Below are 26,581 nucleotides of genomic sequence, written 5' to 3'. Positions count from 1 at the left end.
GGTTCTGCTTTTCAGCGTTGAAGACGAGTGCAGAGCTTCCACAGCTGCTGTTCTGTCCTCTGCACTTTGACCTTCAGTTATTTCTTCCTGTTCCATATCACATCAGATCTTTATTTTTTGGTAAATTCTTGTTCTACTGAAGCCAAAGAGTTTAACACAACCTGAACGACTTAAACGGGGAACAGCTCAAGAATCTAAAAGTGTGAAATAAAGGAGCCGAGCATGAAATGAGCAGACTGGGTTTATTTTAACATGAATTCATGCTGTCATAATACTGCATGTTCATACTGACGCTGTGGGGACGTGATCGCGAGAACATCTGCACGTCAGCTCTGAATGACAGCGCTGATGCACAGTTATGGATGCCTGAACACATCTGGATTCATGGTGAGACACAAACACAGACCCGGTGTGGGCCGAAGAGAGCTGAGGGAAGTAACCAGCCTGCAGCTTGATCATATAACCACTGTAATTTATATAAAACCAGTTTCTTAAAAGTCCTGAACAGAAGCTGAACGTTGACTTAAGCTGTGATTCGTCCACAGATCATCGTTTTTCTTTTATATTCCAGAAACGGTCAAAATGTGGGAGTGTCCCTGCAGGTGGACGGGTAATAAAACTGCTGAGCAGCCACTTAAAGAGGGGCACCTGGTCACTCCACCTGGACCTGCAGGGCCACGGGACAGCTGGGCTTCTCTTTAAAACGTCTGCAGAAGTGCAGCTGCCTGCGATTGTTTTTCTGTATTTCAGCCTGGAGACCCGAGGGCCCGCCTTCACCTTCCATTCAGTCTGACATTAAAAATAAAACAGCTGTTTTCATCTGAATATTAGTGCTGACACGTTCCTCACTTTGAGAGAAAATCACATCAACGTTATTTATTACAACAGCGGGAAATTCCTGTTACACCAGCCAACGACAAAATGAACAAATAAAAGTTCAGTCAGCACAAGTATAACTAAATAAAATGGAAGTGACAATTTTATAAACAAGGTAAACAAAATTTTTAAAAAGTAAATAAAATACCTCAATGAATGAAGTAAATCAAAATAAAAGAATAAAATTAGTTTAATAAGTGTGAAGAAAGCAGGAAATGGCATTTAGCGTTACAGGAGCTGAGGATAACTGCACTACAATGGCTGAACAAAAAAATAATAAAATCCAGCTGTGCTCATTTAAGGTCGAGCGGATTCGTGGGGATGTCCTTCGTGTCGTGGCTGTGTTACTGTCAGCACTCAATCGTGCAGTAAGTCCGCCGGAGACGGGAATTTAGAGTCGTTTGAATGGAGTCTGGCGGGCCGCGCGGTGTGGCCCGTTCACGGACGGACGTCATGTGTTTTGAGGTTACATCCAGCTGTTGCACTTGCGCGCATCGTTACCTTTAAGATGCTCGAGGATAAAGGCTCATTTTAGCCGAACCCGACACCATTTTACCGGAGAGTTTGGCGCGAACGCGGCTCGGATCACCGCCTGCCACCTCTTCCCCGCAGCGCAGCGCCAGTTTTCGGGTTCCTTTAAGCGAAGTGGCGGAGTTAACGGCCGAGCTGATCCCATAAATGTCGGATTTGATTATCTGTCGGCCTACCGAGAAGTGGCGGGGGCGAGAGGGACGGCGCGGCACGAGACGAGCCGAGACGGGGTCCGCGAGGAGGGTGCATACGCCAAATACTTTCCCTTTAAAGCAGAGAGGGACAGAGGGGGTGAAGAAGAGATAAAAAAAGAAAAGGAAGAAAGAGCGAAGGGAGGGAGGGCGAGAGGGAGCGCGAGAGGGAGCGCGAGGGAGCGGGTTTGAAAAAAACAGAAAGATGTCATCCTGTCGATTCAGACACCGAGGCGGAGCCACGGACCGCGGCCGACCGGGAGCGCTCTAGCCGGGGGACGAGCCCTACGCAACTCCGAGGCTCGGAAGCCGACGCTGCGGCCTTGTCGGAGCTATAAACGAGTCCCGAACAGCCGCTGCTATGATTAGCACGTCTCGACTGCTCGGCTTCGCCATTAAAATACTTTGCATGCAGATTTTTATTCCAGTCGACATAAGCAAATTAAATTAAACCGCACCATTAAAGCAAGTACGCATGAGACCAACCATTCTGTCGCATTTACAGAAGCATCTGCTCAGTGACTGTTTAGCTGCCATATTAACTCCTGCCTCTCGGAGGCTTCTTCTCTAAGAAGTGTCAGGGCTTTGGGACTCATTTCCCCTGTCGGTGGAGGGGAGCTGCCATACAGGCCTCGCGTTTTGTTTTCACAGCAGCTCCCGGAGCTTTTCTACCTCCCCCTCCTCCACCTCCTCCTCCTCCTCTTCGGTCCCCAGCTGGGTCTCCTTCAGGATGGACACCTCCTGGAGTAATTTCCTCTTTCAGGTGAGTGCTAAATTCCCGTGGCTGCTGCGTGGTTTGGGCTTTTTGAGGGCGGGTGGGGGCCGTTGGGCTTTGCTGCAGGTGGGGAGGTCACGGAGGGGTCAGGGGGGAGTTGTTGGTGTGGATCCCCTTGTCTCCACTTTGATCCTGCTGACCTCTCACCCGGGGCACTGCCTCCTTATTTAACCTGTCAGTCCCCTGAAAGTGAGAGAAGGATTTGTGTTTGTCCTCACTGATTCTTATATATCACTCTTCTGCTGTCCTGGAGCACTCAGAGCGCTTTACCCATTCACACAAGCGCCTACTGACAGTCACACACATCCATACACCGGAGAGCAACTTGGGGTGCAGACTAGGAGGACCAGCCACCAACCTTCCTGCTCTACCTCCTGAGCTACAGCCACTCTGCATGAACCCTTTAGGGGGCAAATAAATACTCGTTGCCCCCTTTAGAAACACTCCTCGACCCGCTTTAGTTTGTAATCGAACTTCATGTTGAACAACAGTGTAAGTAAAAGTGTTTTACTTTTGGCCAAAGTATTGAAGCACATGACAGACTATCATCTTCTTCTCATGCTTCCATAAGACCCATGAAGCATAAACTGGTTCTGCAGCTCTGCTGTGGCAGGTTTGTGTGAAGTAAAAACAAATTAGGCCAAGCGAAATATTTTTCGCACTTTGATTGTGACCTATAACCTCTGAAGGCTGGTTTCTAATTAGCCAGGCAGTGCTAAAACAAAAAGACGAGAAGAAAGCCGTTCTGAGAGGCCGGATGTTCCCACGTCTGAGCTCTGAGCTGTTTCTCTTACGGAGAGAAACTTTTCAGCGCACTGTTAAAAAATGTGGGCAAATGTGTCGTTGTGGTCTGATGAGGCCAAGGTTGAACTTTTTGGCCGTATTTGTGAAAGCTGCAGAAACAGAAACAACACCGTGCATCACTGAACGAATGCACGGCCATGGCAAAGCACGGTGGTGGCACCATCGTGCTACCGGGCGTCTGCTAGAAAGCTGAAGATGAAATCTGTGGGGTGACCTGAAGAGGGCGCTGCACAGGGCTGACCGATACTGAGCTCTTTTTGTAAGCAAAAGAAATTTGGGCTGTCAGACTCCTGCATGACGTCAGGTTATTGTAACCCATCACAGAACCTCGGGGATCTTATCGTCATCCTTCAAAGCTTAGACGGGTCACAGAGCTTTGCATTGCTCCAGACGGAGCTGGTGTTTCCAGATGTGCCGTGGTTTACTGAGAGCCGAGCGCTCTCCTGCACTCTGCACGTCTCACCGATGAAGTCCTCCACAGAGCTGTCAGCCTGGAGATCATTCAGAAAATGTTATGTTGTTTCGGGCCAGGACCTTCTCCCTCTGCATTCAGCTCGCCCTCTTACGCCTGATGTTACACCTGTCGTCATTGTCATCAAAACTTTAATCATTAATGTCCTTTTTGATGCATTTAATGACACATTCAGTCATTTATAGATGTTGGTTTACTTTGTAGACACTTTTGGTCCTCCATAGGGCCACGCCCTCACCTGCCCTGTGTACACTGTTACAGTAAATAAGCTTCCATTGAGCCTGGATGTTCCAGGTGTAAATGGCTGTGTGTTGATTCAGATGTTTCTCACTGACCTCCGGCAGACGCCTCCGACTCAGAGTCAGCCCGAGACGCCGCTACAGTCGGAGCTGCTGCCGGAGCTGACCGGCTCGGCTCAGAGTCCTCCGGGCGAGCACATCGTGACACCGCCGTCCACCGTCGACACGGCCGCCCTGAGCGAGGAGCCGCTGCCAGGTGAGGATGGGGCGGGGTTTAAACCTCGTCACTGACGTGTTTTGAAGTTGTTCAAACAGGCCGATATTGACGTTTTTAAAGGTTATCTTCTGAACTCTGGGCTTTTATTGCAGCGTCAGCAGTTTGGTTATCAGTGGGAGATTTTATTTTTCTGCACGCTTATCACAGAGTCAGAGTTCACGAGCAGAAAACAGGCTTCATGTTTGTGGTTTATGTCCTCTGATTTACTTCAGAGTATCAGTGACTTTAGCAGCACGCTGGGCTCTTCTGTGTAGACAGTTTTTACTGGATGTACAGGAGACGTTTGAGCTGTGAGGGGAAACCAGACACCCAAAAGTTTCACTAATCAGCCTGTTTACAGAAACACAAGAAAGAACATTTTTGAGGTTAGAGCTGCAAAATAAATACATTCATTAAAACTCGCATGTTTTTCATTTTCATATTTATCAGGTTTGACGTGTTTTCTCTTCCAGAAACAGGAACAGTTTTCTTTTTATTGTGGTAACAGAAAAATGATTATAATAATTATTATTGTTATGACTGAAGATTACAGCTGCAAATGTTACGTGCAGTACAAAGTTGTTAAATTGTTAAATATACAGTATATTTAACAATATTAAAAAAGTGACACATTTGGTCACATTATTCAAGCCCAAAAATGTTGAATGATTTTACTCAGATCTGCAGAATTCATCAAAATTATTTACATTTCTCCAGAAAAGTCCTCCATACACTCTGCACAACATTGTGTTTTTTAGCAGTTGATTGGTTTGATTTGTTGCTAAGCAGCAGGGTTTCCCTGTATTATGGCACAATATTTCACATAATGGTTAAAAATGGTGCCAGTTATTTGTGTTGACACTTTTTGTCCCCCATACATGAGTACGGCTCAGTTTTCCGTAGATTGTAAATCAACAAAGAAATAAACACTTGAGGAATTTATCTTTTTTTTGTCTGTGTTTGTTGTGTTAGAGCTCAGTTTGTCCTCTAACAGTTTACAAACCAGTGTTACAGGATTAGTTTGAAGTCAGTAAATTACCGACGTTTCTTCAGACAAATGTTAAACTCAGAGTGCACTGACTGTGACTAAAATGTGACTTTAATGTCCGCCAGTCAAACCGCTCACCAAGCCGAGCCGGCCCGCCCACATCTGCGCCACCTGCAACAAGGAGTTCAAGAACAGCTACAACCTGCGACGGCACCAGTCGGTGCACACGGGCATCAAGATGAAGGATCGGGCGGCCCGGGAGAAGGAGGACGGAGCGAAGGCCGGCCGGGTGGAGAAGCAGACGGTCCCGCTCTCCCTCCTCCACCTCGCCCTGCCCCCGCAGCAGCCTCCTCCCCCTCCCGCGGCTCCCGGCCAAGAGACCCTCCCCCAGCCCGGCCAGCACGTCAACCAGGAGGGCCAGCCGGTGTCTGTGTCCATCGCCCCGGCAACAGTAACCATGGCTGCGCCGCCTCAGCCCATCCAGGCAGCCGTTGTTGTCGTTGGGTCCATGGAGCAGGTGGGTTCACCGGGAAGAGAGCCAGAGAGTAAGGCCAAGATTAAAGGACCATTCAGGGCCTTTTGATGCCAGCGGCAGCTGCAGGAAGTGTCCAGAAACATGGCCGCTGACATTCACGGTTATAAACACACAATTTGAATTAAATCTTTGTGGATCAAAACATCAGAAAACCTCAGACGAGCATCATAATCAGCTAGTGTTGATGCCGGGAGCAGAGAGAGGCCCTCTGACAGCAGGAAAAGACTTCAGAGTGTATTTACGACTGAACTTCTCTGCCTCTTCCCGCAGAATCCCAATCCTAATCCCATTCCCAGCACCAATCAGGTGAGGAAGAACCACGCCTGCGAGGCCTGTGGAAAGGCCTTCAGGGACGTCTACCACCTCAACCGCCACCGGCTGTCCCACTCGGACGAGAAGCCGTACTCCTGCCCCATCTGCCAGCAGCGCTTCAAGAGGAAAGACAGGATGAGCTACCATGTGCGCTCGCACCAGGGCGGCGTGGAGAAGCCGTACATCTGCCCGCACTGCGCCAAGGCCTTTTCTCGGTACGAGCGCCATCCGCTCCTCGGGCAGCGTTAACTCCTCACAGAGAGCTCGTTTATGTAACCGCTCACATTTAGCAGTTGCAACACCATGAAAGATGTAGATGTGACTGTTTTGTGGTTATTTAGGACTCTATGTCCTGATGAGCTTCTGATCTTAGCCTCTGATTTCAAGTCTCATTGAACACAAACTGATGAGAACAGGAAAACAAAGACGAGTTGTTTGAGTCCCCCCGTTTCAGTCCTAACATCCGAAAGAGAAAATGGGAACAGCTCGACTTGATTTGCTCACAGCTGCCTCGTCCCTCTTCTATATACAGTTTATGCTGCTTCACGACTTTAGTGCCTGAACCTGTGAAGTCATCAGGAAGCTGTTCACTCAGCTCGTCCAAGTGAACTGAAGCAGTGTCCCCACACACCACAGCTCATAAGTTAGAACCATTTCATAACCAGACTTTATACAGCCAGACTTCCTGTAGCAAACACACACTGTAAATAAAAGATGGCTGCAACCACCATGATGTCATCCGTCAGTTTCTTTACTCTGGATTTTAGCTTTATAGTTGCCGTCATGTTGGTTGTTTGTAGCCAGCACACAGACACCTGCCGATTAGTAACATCCAATCGTAATCCCAGAATCTCACCTAAGCTGGAGCTCAGAGAGCGGCCCATATGATTGGTCAGATGATGTCATTAAAAAAGCTCCATTGGCACAAACACGGTCCAGTTCAGGTGAAGCCTAGCACACAGTTAGCAGCTACAGCCGCCTGTCAGTCAAAGAGGCCCCGCCCCTAATAATGCTTTAAACCTTAATACAATTTAAACAGTTAGTAAAAAACATGAATCTCATTCTTGTTTGCATTTTCAGACCGGACCACCTCAACAGTCACGTGCGACAGGTGCACTCCACAGAGAGGCCGTTCAAGTGCACGGTAACACCTGTTTCCTGTTTCTAAACCAGCACCGCCAGTCCTGCATTCAGAAAACCACAACATCAAAATTTCAATAAAAAGCATCAAATTTTACATTTAGAACATTTCGTCCTCTTAAGTGTTTTGATAAGCAACTACGTCTTATTTTGAAAATTTCACTCGTTTCATCCACGCCTTCCTGTTTTCTGCAGACGTGCACGTCAGCGTTTGCCACACGGGATCGCCTCCGTGCTCACCTGATTCGCCACGAGGAGAAGGTGCCGTGTCACATCTGCGGGAAGCTGCTGTCGGCCGCTTACATCACCGACCACATGCGGGTCCACAACCAATCACAGCACCACGCCTGCCACCTCTGCAACCGCAGTAAGACACGGCTGCGTCACGAGAAAGCACCACCGACAGTCCACCATCACCCCGCCTTCACGTGTCTGTGTGCTCTTGTCCCGCAGGCTTCACCACCCTCACCTACCTGCGCGTCCACGCCCAGAAGCACCACGGCCAGGAGTGGAAGGAGAGCGGCGGGGCGCGGGGGGCTTTCGGCGGGACCGGGGCCGGCGGCGTGCTGCTCTGCCAGCTGTGCGGGGTACAGTGCAAGACGGCCACGCAGCTCCAGGGTCACATGGGCACCCACGCCAACCAGGGCGACCCCACCCCCGACCAGACGAGCACGGGGCCCGTGGGCACCACCAGCGTGGCGGTCACGGTGTCCAGTGCTAGCACAGTGGGACTGCTGGTCACTGACTGCTCCGGTATCGCCCCGCAGCCCCACAGCTAGCACGCTGGGGGGCGAGTGGGGGCAGGGGAGAGCTGGGGTGGGACTGCAGGGAAGGGGATCAGGGGCGGAGGTGGGGTGGAGTCGAGGGGGGAGTCGCAGGAGTCGAGGCAAAAGGAAGCAAGGACACGTAGGAGGAGCCACCGGAGCAGGTGTGTGGATCCATTCTGCTCATTAATGGCGCCATGTTTGTAGTCCTGGACTCTGCTGCACCTTTTTTTATGAAATGAGGTGAGCTTTGATTTTTCTGTCTCAGGTTGTTTCCTGCCACATCTGGATGGAGAGTGCCACGACTTCTCCGTGGCTCTGTGAGGACGGCGACCTCGGTTTGTTCCCGCGACGCCCACCTCTGTCAGCTGACCGGCCTCCAGCACTGGGAGGCGCTCTCTGCGTTCACACTACCGACTCTGGAGTCCTGCACAACAGAGGACCCATCAGTTATTAACTAATGTGTGTTTTTATTCTCCTGGCTTGGCGCTTAGCTGTTATCATCACTTCATTGTTTTCATTTTCAGCCGCTCTTGATTTTTGTAAAGCCGCCGTCGCCATTTTTACACCATTTCTGATCCATGATATCCGTGTTTAACACCAGGAAACTGGCCCAGAGACCTCAGTAACACCATTTATCTCATTTTCTCTTCTAATTTATTGCCAAGCGGTGTCCGGTTTGCCTTTGAGTGGGGAGCGGGTGTTTCTGACGGCCCACGCTGTACATACACACTTTTATAAAGCAGATAACGGCAGACCGATAGTTGTTTGTGGATATTCCCCCTGAACACTGAATGTGCATAACTTCTCTGCTTCGTATGATCTTCGTTCTTACTCTGGATGCTGATTTGTAACTCTTGAACTTGCCATGTAATTTGTAGCTACCTTGGTGACACATTTTCTGTGGCTGTGCATATTGATTGTACTTGATGCATAGTGCATAGCGCCTCGTTACTGTTACTGTATTAAAAGGCAGTAAAACGCACGTGTGGACTCGAGTTCAGGTCATCTTCACAGTGTCTGAGTGGGTGCTGAATGTGGATGTTTCATCTGAAGCACTGAAACAAGTTAAAGGTGTCGGTGAACCGGCTCAGAAAAGCTAACGGGCCCGTTAGCTCCGATTTAGCAGCTCGTAATGTTTCTATTCAGTCTGAGCCTCAGACTGAGGTGAGATAGCGCTAACTTATGCTCAGGACTTTTCTTCCTTAAATATGAATCCATTTGTCTGCTGCGTCCCCCGTGTTTGCCTTTAATAGAAAGTACTTTTTTTTTTTTTAATATATAAGTATTTGTTAGTCCTCCATATTAAAACAGTCAGAGTAGTTCCTGTAATACTGGGCTCTGTGTAAGGAAAGGCTTCAAAACAAAGTCCATATAAAAAAGAATGAATCAGGGTTAAATTTATATCAAATCAATATTTAAAAAGTATAAATCAGATGATAAGTATTTTATTTTATGGGGTTTATTTTGCCTGTAAACTTCTATATTTTGTATTTGTTAATTCAGGTTAAAATACATTTTTGCCACATTTTATAAAATACTACTTCAATTAATTTAAATATACTTTGACGTATTTGAGTTATTTATGTTAAACTGTGGCAGTTTGAGTCCTCCATATAACCCAATGATGACCGATTATCAAGAGTGTTATATAATAATCCAAATACTGGCTGCGTATAAACGGTCAGATCGATACATTGTTTCAGTGCGTAGTTAAATAATTTTTTGTCATGGAAAAATACATTAAAAATACTACTACTCCAATAATTGGGAAAAAGATCATTTTATAAAATGTATATATAAATATAGAATTTGTATTGATGTCTTTTGTTTTACAGACAGCAGATGGTGACTCTGAGTTCTTTAGAGACGCACATTTACATCGTAGGACTCCAACAAAGTTTTAAAATGAAATATTCTGAAATATCTTCTGTTGTGTTATCTAATTATTATGGAAAGTAAAAACAGTGATGTAGTGCTCATTAAAATGTGTTCAGAATTTGCAAACATGATGAGGATTCACCTCTCCCCTACATTAGCTGGATGAAAGTATCGGCATTGTTATCGGGGATAGCGGCCGTGTGTTTACGTGGGGTCCTACCGATACCAGAATTTGCACCAATAATGGTCGCCAACAATCAGCCCTGTTGATCCATTTTAAACGCCTCCAGAATCCGCTGAACCTGCCTGCTGTGTTCACACCTGTGCAGAACAGGGCTGGATGCTGATTGGCTGTTACCATGTGGCGCACCTGTGTCAGGAAGCACCTGCATTTATCCTCGTTTATTCTGGGTTTTCTTTTCCTTTAATTTGTCACCCAGTGTTTACAGCAGAGTGGGGAAAAAAAAAATCATCCACCCTCCCCATCCGGCTTCACCTGCTCCTCCTACAGGCTAGCCGGGCTAAGCTGTCGCTGTAGTCCGGAGCCGAAGCCCTGCTGGGTCGAAGCCCCGCTCGGAACCTGCCGTTGGATGAACCTCCACCCGGAAAAGAGGAGAAACCGCCTATATGGACGCTTCTTCTCCGCCTGTGACGGCGTCGCGGCCAGCTAGTGAGCAGCCCGCAGCTAGCTGCAGCTAGCGGCTCCGCTGGCTAACCATCCCGGCTAGCTCGAGGATTTAACTCGGCTTTTCTCGCCTTCTTTAAGCCCGTTTCCGTGTCATGCTATCGGCTGCTTAACCGAGTCAGGTTTGTAGGCTCATTTTTGGACCTCGCGGGGGAAAGCTCGCTTTCTTAGTCGATCTAGGTCAGCTCGTCCGGCCGGTGATGGTTATGTGGGTCATCGGGGGGGTTAACTGGTTAGCCAGAACAGCTGGTTAGCTGCGGACGCGTTTTTGTTTTATTGGTTTTAGAAGAAAAATAAGAGTGAATATCGATGCGTGTGCTTGAGTGGGTGCTGTGGTCTCTGTGCAGCCGAGCTGGGTGATGGAGCAGCGGGTGGATTATTTTATATTTCTGTTTTTGGACGCTGACTCGTTAGTTAGCCGGGGGATGCTAGCTGCTCCACTAACCAGGTGAGCGCAGCCTGATACAAACAAAGGTGGCTCGGCTCGGCTGTGTCGGAGGTCCGTTCCGCCGCGGGCCTGGATTTAGCCTGGATTTAACTAGCACACTTCGGCCTGTGAACGTGTTTGTGTTTCAAGCCACAGCGCGTTGACGTGTGTCTGCCTCCTTCACAGGCTGGGCATGCTTAGCGGGGAGCTGCGGGTCCTCCGAGCCTAGCAGCAGCAGGCAGCGGCAGATAACGCGACCGTGTCCGGGTGGTGCTCCGGGAGGAGGATGGCATTTCACGGCGCAGGCCGGCAGACCGTGTGTGGAGACCTATTTCCGGGCTCTGAGCTGGGCCACAAGTATTTCTGCGTGAGCTCCTCCTGCGGAGCCCCCTCCACGGGCCTCAGCGCCACACCGTGCCTCACCGGACCCACCGCCCCGGCAGGGACCCCTCGTCACCCCACAGCCCTCGGAGGAAGCACCGGCGGTGGCGCGGCGGTGCCTCAGCCCTACAGCAACCCAGCCAGCGAGGTGCCGAGCCCCGCAGAGATGGAGCCAGACCGACCCATCGGTTATGGCGCATTTGGAGTTGTTTGGTAAGAAAACGCTGTGATCGTAATCATGCTTCACATCCCTGCTGTCAGAAAGCTCCCTCTGCTCCGACTTCCATCTTGTTTGTGCAGACTTGAAACTCAGCTCCATCTTTGTTTACATGCGCTCAAACTGTCACCACACAAGATGGCATCACCTCATCGCCATCTGGGTTCATCACCAGCCTCTGATCATTTCTGGTTAAGCTGGTTTGAGTGGTTTTAGACCTTTGATGCTCTGCACAGCTGCAGCCTGAGGCCTTGCCCCCCAGCTGTAACCTGGCCAAGCTGTCCTCAGGGTTGTGTGTTTTGGATAAAGCCTGAACCCGTGTGATTGGTTGTCAGTGGGCCGATAAGTCAACAGGTCGTGTAGAACATGTTAGAAAATGTGTGTTTGCTGTTATGTAAGCCGGGCTGGATTCACGACAGGTAAACGTCACGGTTGCTTCCCAGCTGGTATAGGAGCTGGAGTTTGGAGAGTAAAACTGTCTGTGAGAACTGCACATCATTACTGTAGACCAAACCACGGCCGCCTGAGGCTCCACCGCAAACTACAACAGCATCATCTTCACTGCTGCTGGGGGGGTGGGTCTGTGACAGGCTGCTAAATCAGGCTCAGTGAAACAAGATTTATTCAAAGGTCAAAGGAGCTGATGCTGCTCTTCGTCTTGTCTTCCACACTCTGTTCAGTTTACTTTAATAATCACATCGGAGGTTTAAAGACCTCATACAGGGATTCATTTTAATGTAACTGACCAATCAGAGCTCCCCCTCACTGAGTGTTTTTTATAAATGTCTGTTTTCCAGGTGAAGCCGTGTGCAGACGAGCAGCTTGTTTCCCTCGTCTTTAGATTAGCGCCGTCCACCAGAGACGCTGCAGCCCAAAGAGGGGCCAGCACATTTACTGTGAAGCTTTAATTCTGCTTCCTGTGTACGTTCATGAGTCGTGTTGGTTAAACAGTCATAGTAAAAATGTTTGGCCCTGATCTTCTGGTACCGTGGGCGTGCACGTCCCTGTATGTGGTTTGGCATCAGCATATGAGGAATACACGGCTCATTTGCAGTTGCATCCATATGAACGTGGCCTCTGCTTCACAGTGAGGCTGATGTAGGTGTGTGACGTGAGCCCCACACTTGGGTAACTGCACCTGTCCTCCAGCAGCACCGTCTCGTCTCTTAGATGCAGCGTTTTCAGCCCAAACTTAAAGGATTAACCCGCCATGGCCTGAGCACTAGAGTCGCTGCGCTGAACCTGTGACTCACTGTAACTTTATTCACTTTGAGCAGCAGTTAGCTGTTGTGTGTCTGCAGACCGAGCGACCCTAAACTGTGTCGTCAGACTGTCTTCTAGCTGTGACAGGAAGCGTGCGCCTCGTTTCCTCACAGGTCGGTGACCGATCCTCGGGACGGCCGGAAGGTGGCTTTGAAGAAGATGCCCAACGTCTTCCAGAACCTGGTCTCCTGCAAGAGGGTCTTCAGAGAGCTGCGGATGCTGTGCTTCTTCAAACACGACAATGTAACGACCTGCGGGCGCTTTTATTTTGAAGAGGCTCTTATTTGGATGTGGACGCTGAGCTGATGCCGTTTTTCTCTCTCCGTGCAGGTTCTGTCGGCTCTGGACATTCTGCAGCCTCCGCAGATCGACTGCTTTGAGGAGATGTATCCTTCAGTCCTTCTGTCCCAGTTTCTCCTCATTAGTTCTCCCTCACGTCCTCCTTTAACTCGCTTAATTTAGCCGCCGGTGTCCGGTCTAAATCCAGCTCCTCGCAGATGTGAAGCACGAGGCTGCTGATGAATATTTAATGTGCATCATTTCTAAAAAATGTTACATCGGCACTTTTCACTGAGCGGCCCCGGCGCTCCCCCGCCTCGGAGGCCGGTGCTGGGCGATGCGTCGTGCTCGTGTAGGCGGAGGTCGGTCCGTGTGTGAGCGTGTGCATTTTATTTTTTTTCCTTGACTGCTCACCGCCCCGCAGCTACGTGATAACAGAGCTGATGCAGAGCGACCTCCACAAAGTGATCGTGTCTCCTCAGCCGCTCACCACGGACCACATCAAGGTCTTCCTCTACCAGATCCTCCGAGGTGAGCCGGCTCTTTCGCGTCCCGCCGCCACACGGGCCGAGCGACATGATCGCGTTCAGTACGAGATTTAAATACACCGCCGGCTTCAAACGCACACGTCCATCTTTCTCCTGAAGAGGCAAAGCTGCCGATCATCATCCGCCTCCGAATGTCTCGGCCTATATTTAAACAGTCGTTCAGTCTCGCTGCCTCGCTTTGTTTACTTTCCTGTGACGGTCTCATAAGCTGCAGCGAGCAGCGTGTCCTACTGCAGGCTCCATCTTTCCCTTTAAATCTCAGATTAGTAATGAAATTTTAAACTTCACTGGAGGAAGTGAGTTTCCTGCTGTAGTTCTGGGAGTTAGTTGTCTTCGTCACCTCGCCGGGCGGGTCGGTGACGTGTGATGTCTCGAGATGGAAGCAGAATAGCAGAAACGGAGGAGAGTGAAAGAAGTCGTCACAGTGATGCTGGTGGTTTAGACCAGCGGTCCCCGGACCACGGACCAGTCCCGGGCCGCGAGAGTTGAGGCTCGTTTCTATCGTTCACTCGGTTTCTCCGGGTCTTTCCTGCGTTATGAATAAATCTTCTTTTGGTGCCGGTTTGATTTTGTTGTATTTATCTGCGACACCTTAAAGGCCGGCCTGTGAAAATGTTGTTGGGCATAAACCGGACGGCGGGGACCGCTGATTTAAACGTTGTCGTCGCTCACCAGGAGGACGACTTTAACTCTTTCCTCCATGAAGGTGACGACCTCGGCGCATATCGATACAGACGGTGCAGAATCGAGGTTCAGCAGGTGAAGGCTTAAAACTCTGACCTCCTCTCTGTTTCCTGTCCAGGTTTGAAGTACCTGCACTCCGCTGGGATCCTGCACAGAGACATCAAACCCGGAAACCTGCTGGTCAACAGCAACTGCCTGCTCAAGGTAACGCCGCACTCGCCTGTATCAGAGGCCGCGAGGCCTGGTTACCGGGGTTATGAAGGCGGTTCGCTTGTTACCAAGTACATTGCCATGGTAACTTGTGCTGCTCTGCGTTACGGTCGAGATGCAAAATCGACACCTGCAAAACCACCGCGGTCAGTGCTGGCGGCTAAAACGTTGGAACGGTTTTCTGATGATCCAGGGGGTGGAGCCTATCACAGCTGTTTAAGCGGGGGGCGGGGGGGTCACAGATCCCCAGTCTGTGGCAGGCGTGGTGCAGAGAGACGCATGGCTCCCGTTCATGAAATCACCAGTTAAAGCTGAAACTGGAGTGGAAAAGGGGCGGGGTTTAGCGACTGGACGAGGGCGTCTGTTTGAGCTTTTTAAGGGCAAAAACGAGGCGCGCTTTATTTAAAACACGATCGTTGTGGCAATAATTAACACATACAACAGATACTTTTCCGACCTGTACCAGGCTCAGAGACGGCGATGCTCTCACAGCGGCGTTTGTAGCTACACCAAGCAGGAGGAGCCGATGAGTCTGAGGAAACCACTCGTTGGGAAGTTACTCAGATTTTCGTGGTGTTGAAACGTCTTTGCTGCGTTTGGGCCTGACGCTGCGCTGTGGGAGGGACAAAAGTTGCCGCCTTTCCAAAACACGAGGAAACCAATCAGCTGCTTGCTCGAGTGACTCGGATAGAGCTGTTGACGTTTTTTCCATTTTGCTCAGATTTGTGACTTCGGCCTGGCGCGTGTGGAGGAGCCCGACCCGTCACGTCACATGACGCAGGAGGTGGTGACTCAGTACTACAGGGCGCCGGAGGTGCTGATGGGCTGCCGGCACTACAGCTCGGCCATCGACGTGTGGTCGGTGGGCTGCATCTTCGCCGAGCTGCTGGGGCGACGCATCCTCTTCCAGGCTCAGAGTCCCATTCAGCAGGTGAGACGCCGGGCGCCACGGCAACCGGCAACACATTCATTTAAAAACAAAAAAACCTGCAGAGCTGCTGATAACAGGTTCAGTCAGGTGACAGGGTTAGCTCCTCCTCCTGTTAGTTCAGAGGTGTGGCTAAGATGATGTTCAGGTATGTATGCGTAACTTTGACCTTTGAACTTTTGATGTACATCCACCTCTCAGCTTTGATTTCAGTTTATATGAACATGTTAAAATGTTTCACCTGTGGACTCGGCTCAGGTAGAATCCGTGTTTGAGTCGTGCCGCGGAAAGTGGGATTAAAGATGGCGGCACGGCTGTTCCAGCTCTGAGGATCCACAAATCCAAACCTTTGTCTGGTCTTCTGTGATGTGAAGCGGTCTGTCTCTGTGTCGCAGCTGGACCTGATCACCGACCTGCTGGGAACGCCGCCTCTGTCGGCCCTGGCAGCGGCCTGCGAGGGCGCCCGGGCCCACATCCTGAGGGGGCCGCACAAACCGGTACGTGACTGCGTGGTGTGCTCGTGAGCTGAGCAGCAGCACGCCGCTCTCTGCTCTGGAAGAAGGCCGCGTTGCTTTCTTTTATTACACACGTGTGTTCACAGTAGCCGCCCACTCGGTCACCCCGCAGCTCCCGCTAACGTGTGGTGGTTGTGTAACGCTTTACAGACACGGTACACATCCAAAATGTCTGCCAGGTAATGAGGTGGGTTTACTGGGAAATGTGGGACAGAGTGATGATGGAAGATCAGATCTGACCTGAAGTTCTGCTGCGTTGCAGCTGCAGACTCTCATTCGCACAAACAATCACAATTCATGTTTTTGAAAAGTCTGAAACTTTTGTACCGCAGACGATCACAAACACTTGAACCAGGAAGTCTTAAAGTTTTAAAAACGTTGACTGTGACTCTGCTGCATTCATTCTTTGTGTTGATCGTCTCAGCGTCTCCGGTGCTGACTTGTTGTTCGTGCTGTTTCTGGTCCTCAGCCGTCGCTGTCGGTGCTCTACATGCTGTCTGACGGAGCGACCCACGAGGCCGTGCACCTCCTCTGCCGGATGCTGGTCTTTGATCCGGTGAGTTGATGCTGAGCTGATGTCCGGCTCCTCCGGCGCTCTGTCGTCTTCTGACCTTCAGCTCGTTCTGTTTAATGTTTGCTGTTGTGACCCAAACGTGGACACCTCGGTCTGAATTAACGCTGCAGCTGTTTTACTCCAACGAACAGCTTTAAGTCGCATCGCCTGTAACGGCGAGGTCTGCTCGGCTTTCGTTCCCGCTCGGTGCCCTCGCCGCTTCTTTCAGGGTGTAAGTTTGGTGAGCGGCACACGCCATTGGCTACGAGTCTCTAGATGTTAGAAGAAGGAAGAGGAGTCGGCGACCCTGGCAGGAAGCTCGGAAGAGAGCGAGCATGACGGCGGTAAATCTCTGGGTTTTTAGTCGTTGGCGAGTGATTTGGTGAGCGGGTCTTGTGGACTTGTAAGTAACACCAGCTGATTGATGGGTCTTCAGGGTTTTTCCTCGTCACAGTTTGGGGTTCAGGAGAGCCACGTACTGTTGCTGTTACCAGATATCATATTTACTGCTGAGGAAATGAAACCCTGGACAGTTATCGCTGAGCTGTAACAGCTGAGGCGACTCGGTGACGTCAGCACAGAAAAGGTTTCTGTCCCACTGATAAGTATCCATTGTGATGTAACTCACTACTGCAGCCAGAAGGTGGAACTCTGGGCGGTGCAGCCCAGATGTTTCCACAGCTGTGCTTTTGTCACAGCTGTTGTCTCTCTCAACACCGTGGATTTAAAAACCAAACAGATGCTTGAAGTGCAGATTTTCACCTTTCATTCGAGGAACTGGACTGATTTTTGTTTTGTTAGCGTTTCGTCTCAGAGTGGATTTAATGCAGCTCGTCTGACATTTTAAATCTTCTGCTCACACCGAGACCTTAACTCTGTGCCCGGGTTGCGCCTTGTATCTGTGGATATTTGTGCTGTATGAAAAGCAGCACGTGCACGGCCTTTCCGTGAAAGTGGTGACACGATCGAGCACAGCTGTTGATCCACTGCCAAACTCAGGTGTCACTCGTTAGCTGAGCGCTGGTTTTAGTCCAGCAGGACAGATGTTCACGTGACACCCGGCTGAATGTGTGTGACTGGTAGTTTCCTTGAGGGTGTTGCACAGGGCTCAGTACTTGGGCTCTACCCCTGTCCCTAGCTCTGCTGTCTTTGACAGGTTCGAGCCAGTTTCCTTGCTCTGCCTGCAGGAGTTGGTTGCTCACATGAAGCCCTCAGGTTCCCCTTATGATGCTCTCCTTCCTTGATTTTTCAAAGAGGTTTTTCTCACTATAGCATCAGCTGTACAATCCATTGTAAATAGTAGTTTGTCCTCTGGTGTTGTACCTGTCAATCTCAAACATGCGGTGATTCAGCCTCTACTCAAGAAACCTGCTCTTGATCCTGATATTATTGCGAATTACAGACCTATTTCCAAACTGCCTTTTATCTCAAAGATTCTTGAAAAGGTAGTTTACAAGCAATTAATGTCCTTCCTAGAAGAACACGGTATTTTAGAAGTTTTCCAATCTGGTTTTAAAGCTTTACATAGTACCGAATCTGCCCTTTTAAGAGTTTTTAATGATGTGTTTTTGGCAAATGACTCAGGTGACTGTGTTATTATCGTGCTGTTAGATTTAACTGCTGCTTTTGATACAGTGGATCATAATATTTTAATTTCCCGTTTAGAGCAGTTGGTGGGTATGCGGAGTGCCGCACTGCAGTGGCTCAGATCCTATTTGGCAGAGCGAACTTTCTCTGTGAAACTCGGGGAGTTTGTATCCTCTGTTGCTTCTCTTCAATGTGGGGTCCCACAGGGTTCAGTTTTAGGCCCGCTTCTTTTCTCTCTAGATCTCCGACCCCTTGGGTCTATTTTCAGGAAACATGGGATTTCTTTCCACTGCTACGCCGATGACTCCCAGATTTATTTCCCACTTAAAAAGATAAATGGCTTCTCAGTAGACCCGCTGCTCAGATGCCTTGATGAAATAAGGACTTGGATGGCTTTGAACCTTTTACATTTTAATGAACAGAAAACAGAAGTGATGGTTTTTGGTGGTGCTTCTGAGGCCACTATTATAGATCTTGGTTCACTGGCACAGTATGTTAAACCAGTCATCACTAATCTGGGAGTTAAAATAGAGGCAAATCTTAAACTTGAAAGCCAGGTCAGAGCTGTTGTAAGATCTAGCTTTTTTTCATTTGAGGGAATTAGGCTTTATTTTGGCTATCTTATCGAAACAGCATTTTGAGACAGTAATCCATGCCTTTGTTACTTCTAGGCTGGATTATTGTAACGCACTTTATTTTGGGGTTAGTGATGCGTCCATTAGGCGCCTGCAGGTTGTGCAAAATGCTGCAGCACGTCTCTTAACTGGAACAAAAAAGTTTGAGCACATTACCCCAATTTTAATTTCACTCCACTGGCTACCTGTACATTTCAGGATTGTTTTTAAAATTCTCTTATTTGCTTTTAAATCTCTTAATGGCCTGGCCCCCCCCCCTTACCTCTCGGAGCTACTACAACCATATACACCTCCCCGTTCCCTTAGGTCCGCCAATCAGCAGCTCCTTAAGGTACCGAAAACTAAGTATAAATTTAAAGGTGATCGTGCTTTTGCTGTAGCTGCTCCAAAGTTGTGGAATGATCTACCCTTGCATGTTAGGCAGGCCTCTTCTCTCTCTGAATTTAAAAGTCTTCTTAAAACATATTTATTCGCTGAAGCCTTTGGCATTGATTAGAGGGGTTGACTTAATTTGTTTTGACATGTTTTAATTTATTTTAGTTTTTTTTTTTAGTTATTTATTTTATCTTATCTCATTTTAATTTTCTTTACTTATGCTTTTAGCATGTACAGCACTTTGTGAACTCTGGTTTTATGTTAAAGTGCTTTATAAATAAAGGTGGTATGGTGGTATGGTCTCACCTGAATCCGTCAGCTGGAGAATTATTCACTGTTCCTCTGCTCTTCTCTTCAGGCCAAGAGGATTTCGGGCAGCGACGCCCTCTCCCACCCTTACCTGGATGAAGGGCGTCTGCGTTACCACACCTGCATGTGTCAGTGCTGCTACTCCGTCCCCAGCGGGCGAGTTTACACCCGGGACTTTGAGCCGGTCGCTGAGCGTCCGTTCAGCCACAGCTACGAGAACAGCCTGCTGTCAGTGTGGCAGGGGAAAGGTACGCCGGCGGCACCGTGATGCTTTCCTTTGGCGGCAGTCTGAGCATGAAAGCGCGACTCGCTCTGGGTCACGAATAGATTAGGGCGATATGGGCAAAAATATTCATCACGATATATATTTGAAAATTTGTGAAAACGATATAACTGACGATATAATTGGCTAACAACATTTAACAGTGCAAATACAAATTCCTTGATGAAAGTTAACCAAAGGCATCTCCAGTAGAAATGTGCTGACATATCCTGAGTTAACCATGTATAATATCCACTGAAGTTAAAAAGAGGAGCTTTGCAACATTAAACTGCAGTGTGCCAAATGAAAAAGTCAAATACGGACTTTTCCGACCACAAGCTGCACGGGATTATAAGGCACATTAAGCAAAACAAAGCAGTCAGATAAATCAAACTTTATTCAGCTCATTCTTCTTGCTTCCTCCACTTGTGTACCATTGATTCATTAATGCTGAATTCTATCACAGCGGCTCTATTCCCATGTTGTTGCAGTATATTAATGACTAACCTCGTATTGTGGATGGATTATCTCAGTTGTTCTCCTGACTGAAGTTTGGTCCGTTTACAGCATCCTGCCATGCGATTGCATTTGTCTCTAACCATCAGGAACCTTCACGTTAACTTTAATCGGGTGGAAGAAAGTTAGCATTCATCCTGCAGCTTCACTGTTTATGCTATGCTAACATAGCTGTGTAGCTAGCGATCACGTAGCACATCGTTATATAGCAGCTAGTCCAACTTCAGTAACCCTACAAACGTCACTGCTGTTTAGTTTTCTGCTTTCATTCATGTTGGAAGTGATAGCAGAGCTGTACGTTTGAATGCTTCAGAAATCTCTGTCAGAACATGCTATAAAAGTAAAGTGTGCGTGTTTAAGTAATTAGCGAGCTAACTTCCGCTAACTTCCTGCTAACGTCTAACTCCGTTAAATGTAATGAATTCTGTTTTCATGGATGCCTGGATGTTAAACTTCATAGTTACACCTGGTAAAGCAGCAACGCTGATCATTTTATTAAAGATGAAAGAATTTAGACAGTTTAACTCTCAGTGATGCTGCAGTGGCCGTTTGACTTTAGGACCTGAAGTAAACTGAGTTTAGGACCCAGATTACTCCCAGATTTACGAGCACCGTAGTCTGACAAATACGGCAATAACGACGGCCGCTTGCATGTTCTACAAAACAATTTGTGTATCTGACGGACAAACACCACGCAGTGCGCAAACAAAGGCACTGCGCATGAGCGTTTTACCCATATTCTATCGCGATATTTCATTTTCTTATCGTTGCCCAACGTTGTAGCGTTGTACTGTGAACGGTATAATATGGCCGAGCCGTAGCCACGTAATGTTTGTTACAGGTTTTTACTTTAATTTTCCCAGCAGTAGGTGATTGATGTCGCACAGTCAAACAAGTCTTTGACAAACATCCTCTTTACCTTTCATAATAAAAGCCCTACAAACAAACACTAACTCTGAGAGAGAGCAGTAGCCTTCACTGTGAAAGTGGAGTGTGGAGGTCTAAACCTGGTGAAATCATCATCGAGATGATTTGAAACTCTTGAAATTATTTGTTTTTCTATAATACCGTATTTAATTTAGATATTTTATTATTCTTTGTGGTGTGTGTGGTATACTGTGGGGTTTTTGTTTTGTTTTTTTTATATATAACGATTTTTGCAGTTTGTCCTCCATAACTGGAGGTTACAGCTGTAAGCTTCCTTTGTGATGTTTGCGACTGATTGCGGCTGATGATCCCATTTCTGTCCTCAGAGTTGATCCATCGCTTCATCACGGAGCACCAGCAGGGCAAACGGGTGCCGCTGTGCATCAATCCTCAGAGTGCTGCCTTCAAGACTTTCATCAGGTGAGGAGGATGAGGAGGGCAGGACTTCAGGGTGGGTTGAGGAAAACAAGGCGACGTTAAAATCAATGCGTTTGTGCTGAAACTGATAACATAGACTCGGTGCAAAACTACAAGATAAGCCTGATCCGGCTCTGTTTGTGGTCTCTTCCTGTTTAGGAGTTCTTTATTCCTACTGTCACCGAGTGCAGCTCATACAGGCGTTTTCTTCATTCAACTTTTAAGTCTTAAACACTTTTTCAGTTCTAGGGTCAAATGGTGGAGAGTCCCAGATCCCATTGACCCTCTTGGGGGGGGGCACTCCCACAGGGCTTTAACCTGCCACCCTCCACCATTTGACCTTAGAACTGAAGAAGCTTCTCGGATGAGAGGTGAAACGTCTTCAAGCAACTTAAAGAAGTCCAGACGCTTTTCTTTCCAAGCTCCTCAGACTTCTTCCTTAATCCCTGTTTATACACCTCTGCATCTAATTATTAATCTCTCCTCCACATCTGAGCCTGATTCTACTGGAGCTCTCTTCCTGTTAAAAGGGAGTGTTTTTTTTTTTGTTGTTGTTCCCACTGTTGCCAAGTGTTTGCTCGTAGGGGCCGTCTGATTGTTGGGGTTACAATATAAACCGCCTTGAGGAGGCTGCTGTTGTGGTTTGGTGCTGTATACATTACATTGAATAAGGTGACCTCAGTATTGTCTCTAACAGAAAAATGAGCGTCTGTCTCTTTGAGGACTATGACGTCGCCCTGGCCTGGTGAACACTCACCGTCTTTGTTTCCACAGGTCCACTGCGTGGCACTCCTCTAAGGTGTCCAGGAAGGAGGAGAGATGAACGGCGCTCCTCTGCATCTCGAGGAGCGACGGCAGTTTGAGAGGGGATTTCATTGGCTGTGGCATCTGAAAGCACTGAAGAGTTTGGGTCATCTTTTCTTCTTCTTCCTTCTTCCTTTTTGTTTTTTTCCCTTCACCTGGAGGAGACCGTCACACCCGCCCACACCAGGACCTCGTGAAAAACCTCAAATATTTCCTCCCCCGTGATTCGACCCAAACTTCTGACGCTCGGCGTTTTTCGGTGCTGAACTTTAAAAAAAAAAAGAAAAAAAAAAAAGCTGCTGACGTGAGACACAGGAAGTGGACTGGATTTGGATTTTCATGTGTTCGTAGAGACTTTAAAGATTTTAACTGTTTGGTAGATTCGATGCTTAGTTGATGTTTGAAGTCATTCCAGCCCTGTGCAATACGGATTCATTCGAAAAGGCGATAAACACGGTGGGGGGCGGGGCTGCCTACAATGTAATGGGTTGGTCGGTATGACATCGCCCGCCAAACATCGCCAAGGTCTTTGTTTCCTTTCTTTATAAATACCACATCACTCACTGTGTTTTCACCTCGCGGCGTCTTCATGGCGTCCGCGTGGTGATGATAATGCAATTTCACAGATGTAGCAGGTTTTAACCAACAGGTGTTTCTGCACACACGGTTACCTTTGCCCCCCCCAACCCCCCAGCGAGCTGTTCGGTTCTTGTGTTTGACCACCCTTCTCCCTCGTCCAGCAGGAGTTTAATCAGGAATTCATCGTCCTCAGTTTCATTTCTCCAGGCTGTGTGGTGGCAGACTCTTATTTTGAAAAGGACGACAGGAAATTGTGACTGCTTTGAGTCGTCTGATGCGGTGTTCTGATCAGAAAGAGATATCTGCAGATATGTGGCAGCTTCTCCCCTAATGCGGACTTTTCCCTCCCGTCTCAGCGTGTGTTCTGACACTTCCCCGCTCGCCTCCTCCGCCCTCGCTAACAGGAAGAGGAAGTGACGGTGACGTTTTCTTTTAATTTATTGAGTGTTTGACAGGGGTGTGTCTCCACCGTGGCAGGTTACCTCAATCCAAGGAAAAATAAAAGCCTCTATAAAAAGAATAAACTGGAGGGGAAATGAAACCACTTTCCCCATCATTCCTCCAGATTCAGTGACTTTTACCTCGTGCTCGCTCTGAGTCGGTGTGGACGGGACGCTGTGGGTGAAATGCTGCTGGGTTTTTTTTGTTTTTTTTGTTTGTGTTTTCCCGTGTCAGGCGGAGGCTCAGGTGTCCTCATAGATGAACTGCGTGAAACCACAAAAGGAGGCGGCGGTGTTACCCCGGTGTGCTAACGGGACGGCAGCGGTGCGTTTCCTCCACCACCCAGGAGCCTAAAGGTCCCAAGAACCCAGGAACCGTCCTTCAGCCCTGTAATCGGGTTCCCACGTCTAAATCTGAGAGAACTCAGTTCCTTTACTAAACTCTGGAAGCTCAGATTTGTTTTTCCTGAGTGTGATCTGAAGTGTTTGTCAGGATGAAAATGAGTCTTTCCAGCTTCCCTCTTTAGTTTTTTCTTTCTAACACTTGTTTTCAGCCGCAGGAAGTGCTGCGCTAAATGGCACTTGTGCATGGTGTAAAACGCGCTGCAGAAGTGCCTTAAACCTGCGTTCTTCCTAATGGCCAGCAGGGGGCGACTCCTAGCTGCAGGAAGGGTTAGTTGTAGAGAAGCGCGTCGCTCTGCGAACATTTTCCTGTTTGTGGTCTCAGCTTCTCGTCTGAATAAAACATGAAGGAGATTCGTAGTTTATGGTTGTCATGGTGATCTGAGGCTCAGCGGGATGTGCCGTTTTCAGTCAGATCGTTCCCGCCTAAAAGCACGAGTGAAAAACGGGACTTCACTAACCAAACGGCGTCTGCAGCAGCAACATCCATCTTTTAAATGCAGTGTGCTCGTCGTCTCCTTGTGGCCAAAATGAGAATTACAAAAACATCAGATGGAGGATTCGGAGCTGGGATCTTCAGGAAGTGGCTGAAGGGAGTTTCTGGGCTTTGTTTGGACTCCTGTGGAGGAAACGCAGATAAATGATCCCAGTTCCTCAAAAGGCTTTTGGTCCTGCGGTGGGAACAAGACCGAAAATATGCACGAGGATTTTCAGAGTAAAAGCTCCCGATTTATCTTGTACCGCTCCATCCTGTGTCGGCCGCAGACAGGAAGCGGAGTCGTATGTTTGTAGCTTCAAAACCATTAAAAACGTTGAAGCGTCGACGATCAGCGGTGCCTGATGCTCACGGCTCTCCTGAAGTGTGATTGGTCGCAAGCCTGCAGGCCTTCAGTCTGAGGGGCCCGCTGGTGGTTTTGGTAACGCGCTAAACTGAAGGTTTCACCTTGAAAATAAGCAGACGCCGCTTTAGCCGCTGTTTCACACGCGAGAGGCGCCTGTTTAACACGGAAGCAGATTTTACTGTGTGTGTGAAATCAGCAGATTAATCATCCTGATGTTCTCAGTAGTTGATGAATAATTTCAGTTTCTCATGTTGTAAAGAAAAAGGAAAAATCGCATCAGGAAGCAGCAGGTTGACGTCTGTGATCACACCTGTGGCTGAGCAGGCGTGTCATCCATCAGCCTGGTTCTGATTGGAGATTGGCAGCCCCTCCCCCACCTATTTAGTGCCGTGTGACTGCAAAGAAGCTTTTTAGGATCTCTGAGGGTCGACGAAGCAGCCCAAGTTTGTTTGTTTTTGGTCGTTTCACGAACTTTGCGATGTGAAGACTCGGCGGGAACCCACAGCTCGCGGTGCCTCGCTTCCTGGGTTCGGTGGGATCGGCGCCGGGCGTCCGCGCCGCTCCTGCGCCCTCCTGGTTTCTTTAAACTTTCTTGGAACCCCTGAAACCTCAGCTTGCGTCGCCGTGGAAACGCGGAGGGCGACTTGTATATCTGCATGTGTATATTTATTACCCCGCGGAGAGCGTTTGGGTCTGAATGCTGTGCAATGGTTGAGTTTGTCGAAGATGACGAAAACCTTTTGTGGTCGTTTTATTTAATTCATCTTTAGGAAGTGATTTTATTAGCAGGCTTTTATTTTGTTTTTGTTTGTTGTGATCGAATTAGATTTTTTGGGGTTTTTCTTTGTTTTTATGCGAGTCCGGAGACGAGAACGTTTACACAACAACAACAACAACAACCCTGCACAGCTCTGTCTGACTTCAGTCACATGACCGGAACGCTGCTGCTGGTTGGTTTGTCCTGCAGAGGAATTCTGTGTGAAGACCTTTGACCTTAACCTCGAAGGCGTTTCCTTCCACCTCACGCCCAACTTTTCCTCAGCACAGGCTCGGCTGTGTGACGACATTGTTCATCATGAAGCTTCTTTCTTGGCCTCCTTATAAATTACGAGCACGGACAGATTGGTGGCACCGGAGCGTCGTCAGGAGGTCGTGTGATTGGTTCGTTTCTTTGTTAGCGTTGAGCGCCGCAGACGTCTGCAGGTTGTTACAGTAAACTCAATAACAACTGTGGAAAACGGCCGTTTAGGAGACTTAAAGAAAAGTCAAGGAAACAATTTTGTGTTCTTAAAAAACGAAGTTTATTTTTGGCGGTGTGATCGTGAGGCTCGTCAGGTAAACCTGTCACTCGTCCAGAGACTCACACTTTTGTTTGTATTGACCAATCAGGTCCGAGCAGCCTCGGGTTGCTTGCAGGTAAACAAAGCGACCATCATGTGATGTAAATATCATGCAGCACGTTTCCTGCTGCAGATTGGGTCACAAATCCTATTTCTGTGAGTTTCTGTTAAAGGTCGATGATGAATGGGTCGTTTCTCCAGCCTGCAGATGTTCAGCAGATGTTCGCAGCGACTAAAAGTGCAACTCTGACTTCAGAGAGACGCGCGGTCACTCGGCCGTTTTCCCTCCGGACTCGTCTCTTTCCTCGTTTCTGTCGTCGTGGTCGTAGCGGTCCTTCCAGCTTAGGCGACCCGTGTTTGGTCTTTCCCTCCCTGCACTGTTCTCAGATCAGCCGTCGGGTGAAGCGGAGCGAGGCGGCTGCTCTGCTGTAGAGATTAGACTCGTTTTTCTTCTATGAAAAGAAACTTGATGTGTTGATTATTCTAAATATGATGTTTTAAAAAGATGTTTTTGTCTTTGTTTTAGCAAAGTTTTTGGTTTTTTTTGACTTGTGTTCCCAACAAATACTTGAATTTCTTAAAAAAATGTTTAGAGTTAAAGTAGTGAATGACAGATACACAAATAAATGGACACTGGATAAAACTCTGGCTCGTGTTTCCTCTGCAGCTCATTTCAGCTGCGCTGCATCCAC

At 48.3% G+C, this 26,581-nt stretch overlaps 2 protein-coding genes across 4 annotated transcripts; both read left to right on the top strand.

Annotated features, from left to right (window-relative positions):
* Positions 1 to 40: 40 nt before the first annotated feature.
* On the top strand, positions 41 to 8,868 carry maza (MYC-associated zinc finger protein a (purine-binding transcription factor)). The gene is made up of 8 exons (XM_082529547.1): positions 41 to 2,361; positions 3,994 to 4,144; positions 5,258 to 5,649; positions 5,938 to 6,194; positions 7,060 to 7,123; positions 7,315 to 7,486; positions 7,573 to 8,047; positions 8,152 to 8,868. Exons 1-7 carry the CDS (start codon positions 2,329 to 2,331, stop codon positions 7,896 to 7,898), a joined length of 1,395 nt encoding a protein of 464 aa, XP_082385673.1. The 5' UTR covers positions 41 to 2,328; the 3' UTR covers positions 7,899 to 8,047; positions 8,152 to 8,868.
* Positions 8,869 to 10,034: 1,166 nt separating this feature from the next.
* nlk1 (nemo-like kinase, type 1) lies at positions 10,035 to 26,538 on the top strand. 3 transcript variants are annotated; one of them, XM_082529544.1, is made up of 12 exons: positions 10,035 to 10,571; positions 11,063 to 11,470; positions 12,851 to 12,980; positions 13,068 to 13,123; positions 13,441 to 13,547; positions 14,367 to 14,452; positions 15,180 to 15,389; positions 15,782 to 15,883; positions 16,371 to 16,457; positions 19,410 to 19,608; positions 21,392 to 21,485; positions 22,257 to 26,538. In XM_082529544.1, the coding sequence occupies exons 2-12, from the start codon at positions 11,163 to 11,165 to the stop codon at positions 22,303 to 22,305; spliced, it is 1,428 nt and encodes a 475-aa protein (XP_082385670.1). In that variant the 5' UTR covers positions 10,035 to 10,571; positions 11,063 to 11,162; the 3' UTR covers positions 22,306 to 26,538. The 3 variants fall into 3 exon arrangements, with proteins under 3 accessions (XP_082385670.1, XP_082385672.1, XP_082385671.1); XM_082529545.1 differs by lacking the exon at positions 10,035 to 10,571 and adding an exon at positions 10,586 to 10,897; XM_082529546.1 differs by lacking the exon at positions 16,371 to 16,457.
* The last annotated feature ends 43 nt before the right edge of the window (positions 26,539 to 26,581 follow it).

This window comes from Aulonocara stuartgranti (genome assembly GCF_965226115.1).
Source record: "Aulonocara stuartgranti genome assembly, chromosome: 4".
Lineage (NCBI taxonomy): Eukaryota > Metazoa > Chordata > Actinopteri > Cichliformes > Cichlidae > Aulonocara > Aulonocara stuartgranti.
This window is presented reverse-complemented; position numbering and strand designations above follow the sequence as displayed.

What these genes read in the sequence shown, in the direction of transcription:
- maza (XM_082529547.1), top strand. Translation starts at nt 2,329, where the DNA reads ATGGACACCTCCTGGAGTAATTTCCTCTTTCAG. An exon ending in GAGCGAGGAGCCGCTGCCAG is followed by an intron (nt 4,145 to 5,257) that starts GTGAGGATGGGG and finishes AATGTCCGCCAG; the next exon opens with TCAAACCGCTCACCAAGCCG. An exon ending in CTGCCACCTCTGCAACCGCA is followed by an intron (nt 7,487 to 7,572) that starts GTAAGACACGGC and finishes CTTGTCCCGCAG; the next exon opens with GCTTCACCACCCTCACCTAC.
- nlk1 (XM_082529544.1), top strand. Translation starts at nt 11,163, where the DNA reads ATGGCATTTCACGGCGCAGGCCGGCAGACCGTGTGTGGAGACCTATTT. An exon ending in ATCGACTGCTTTGAGGAGAT is followed by an intron (nt 13,124 to 13,440) that starts GTATCCTTCAGT and finishes ACCGCCCCGCAG; the next exon opens with CTACGTGATAACAGAGCTGA. An exon ending in GGATGCTGGTCTTTGATCCG is followed by an intron (nt 16,458 to 19,409) that starts GTGAGTTGATGC and finishes TCTTCTCTTCAG; the next exon opens with GCCAAGAGGATTTCGGGCAG.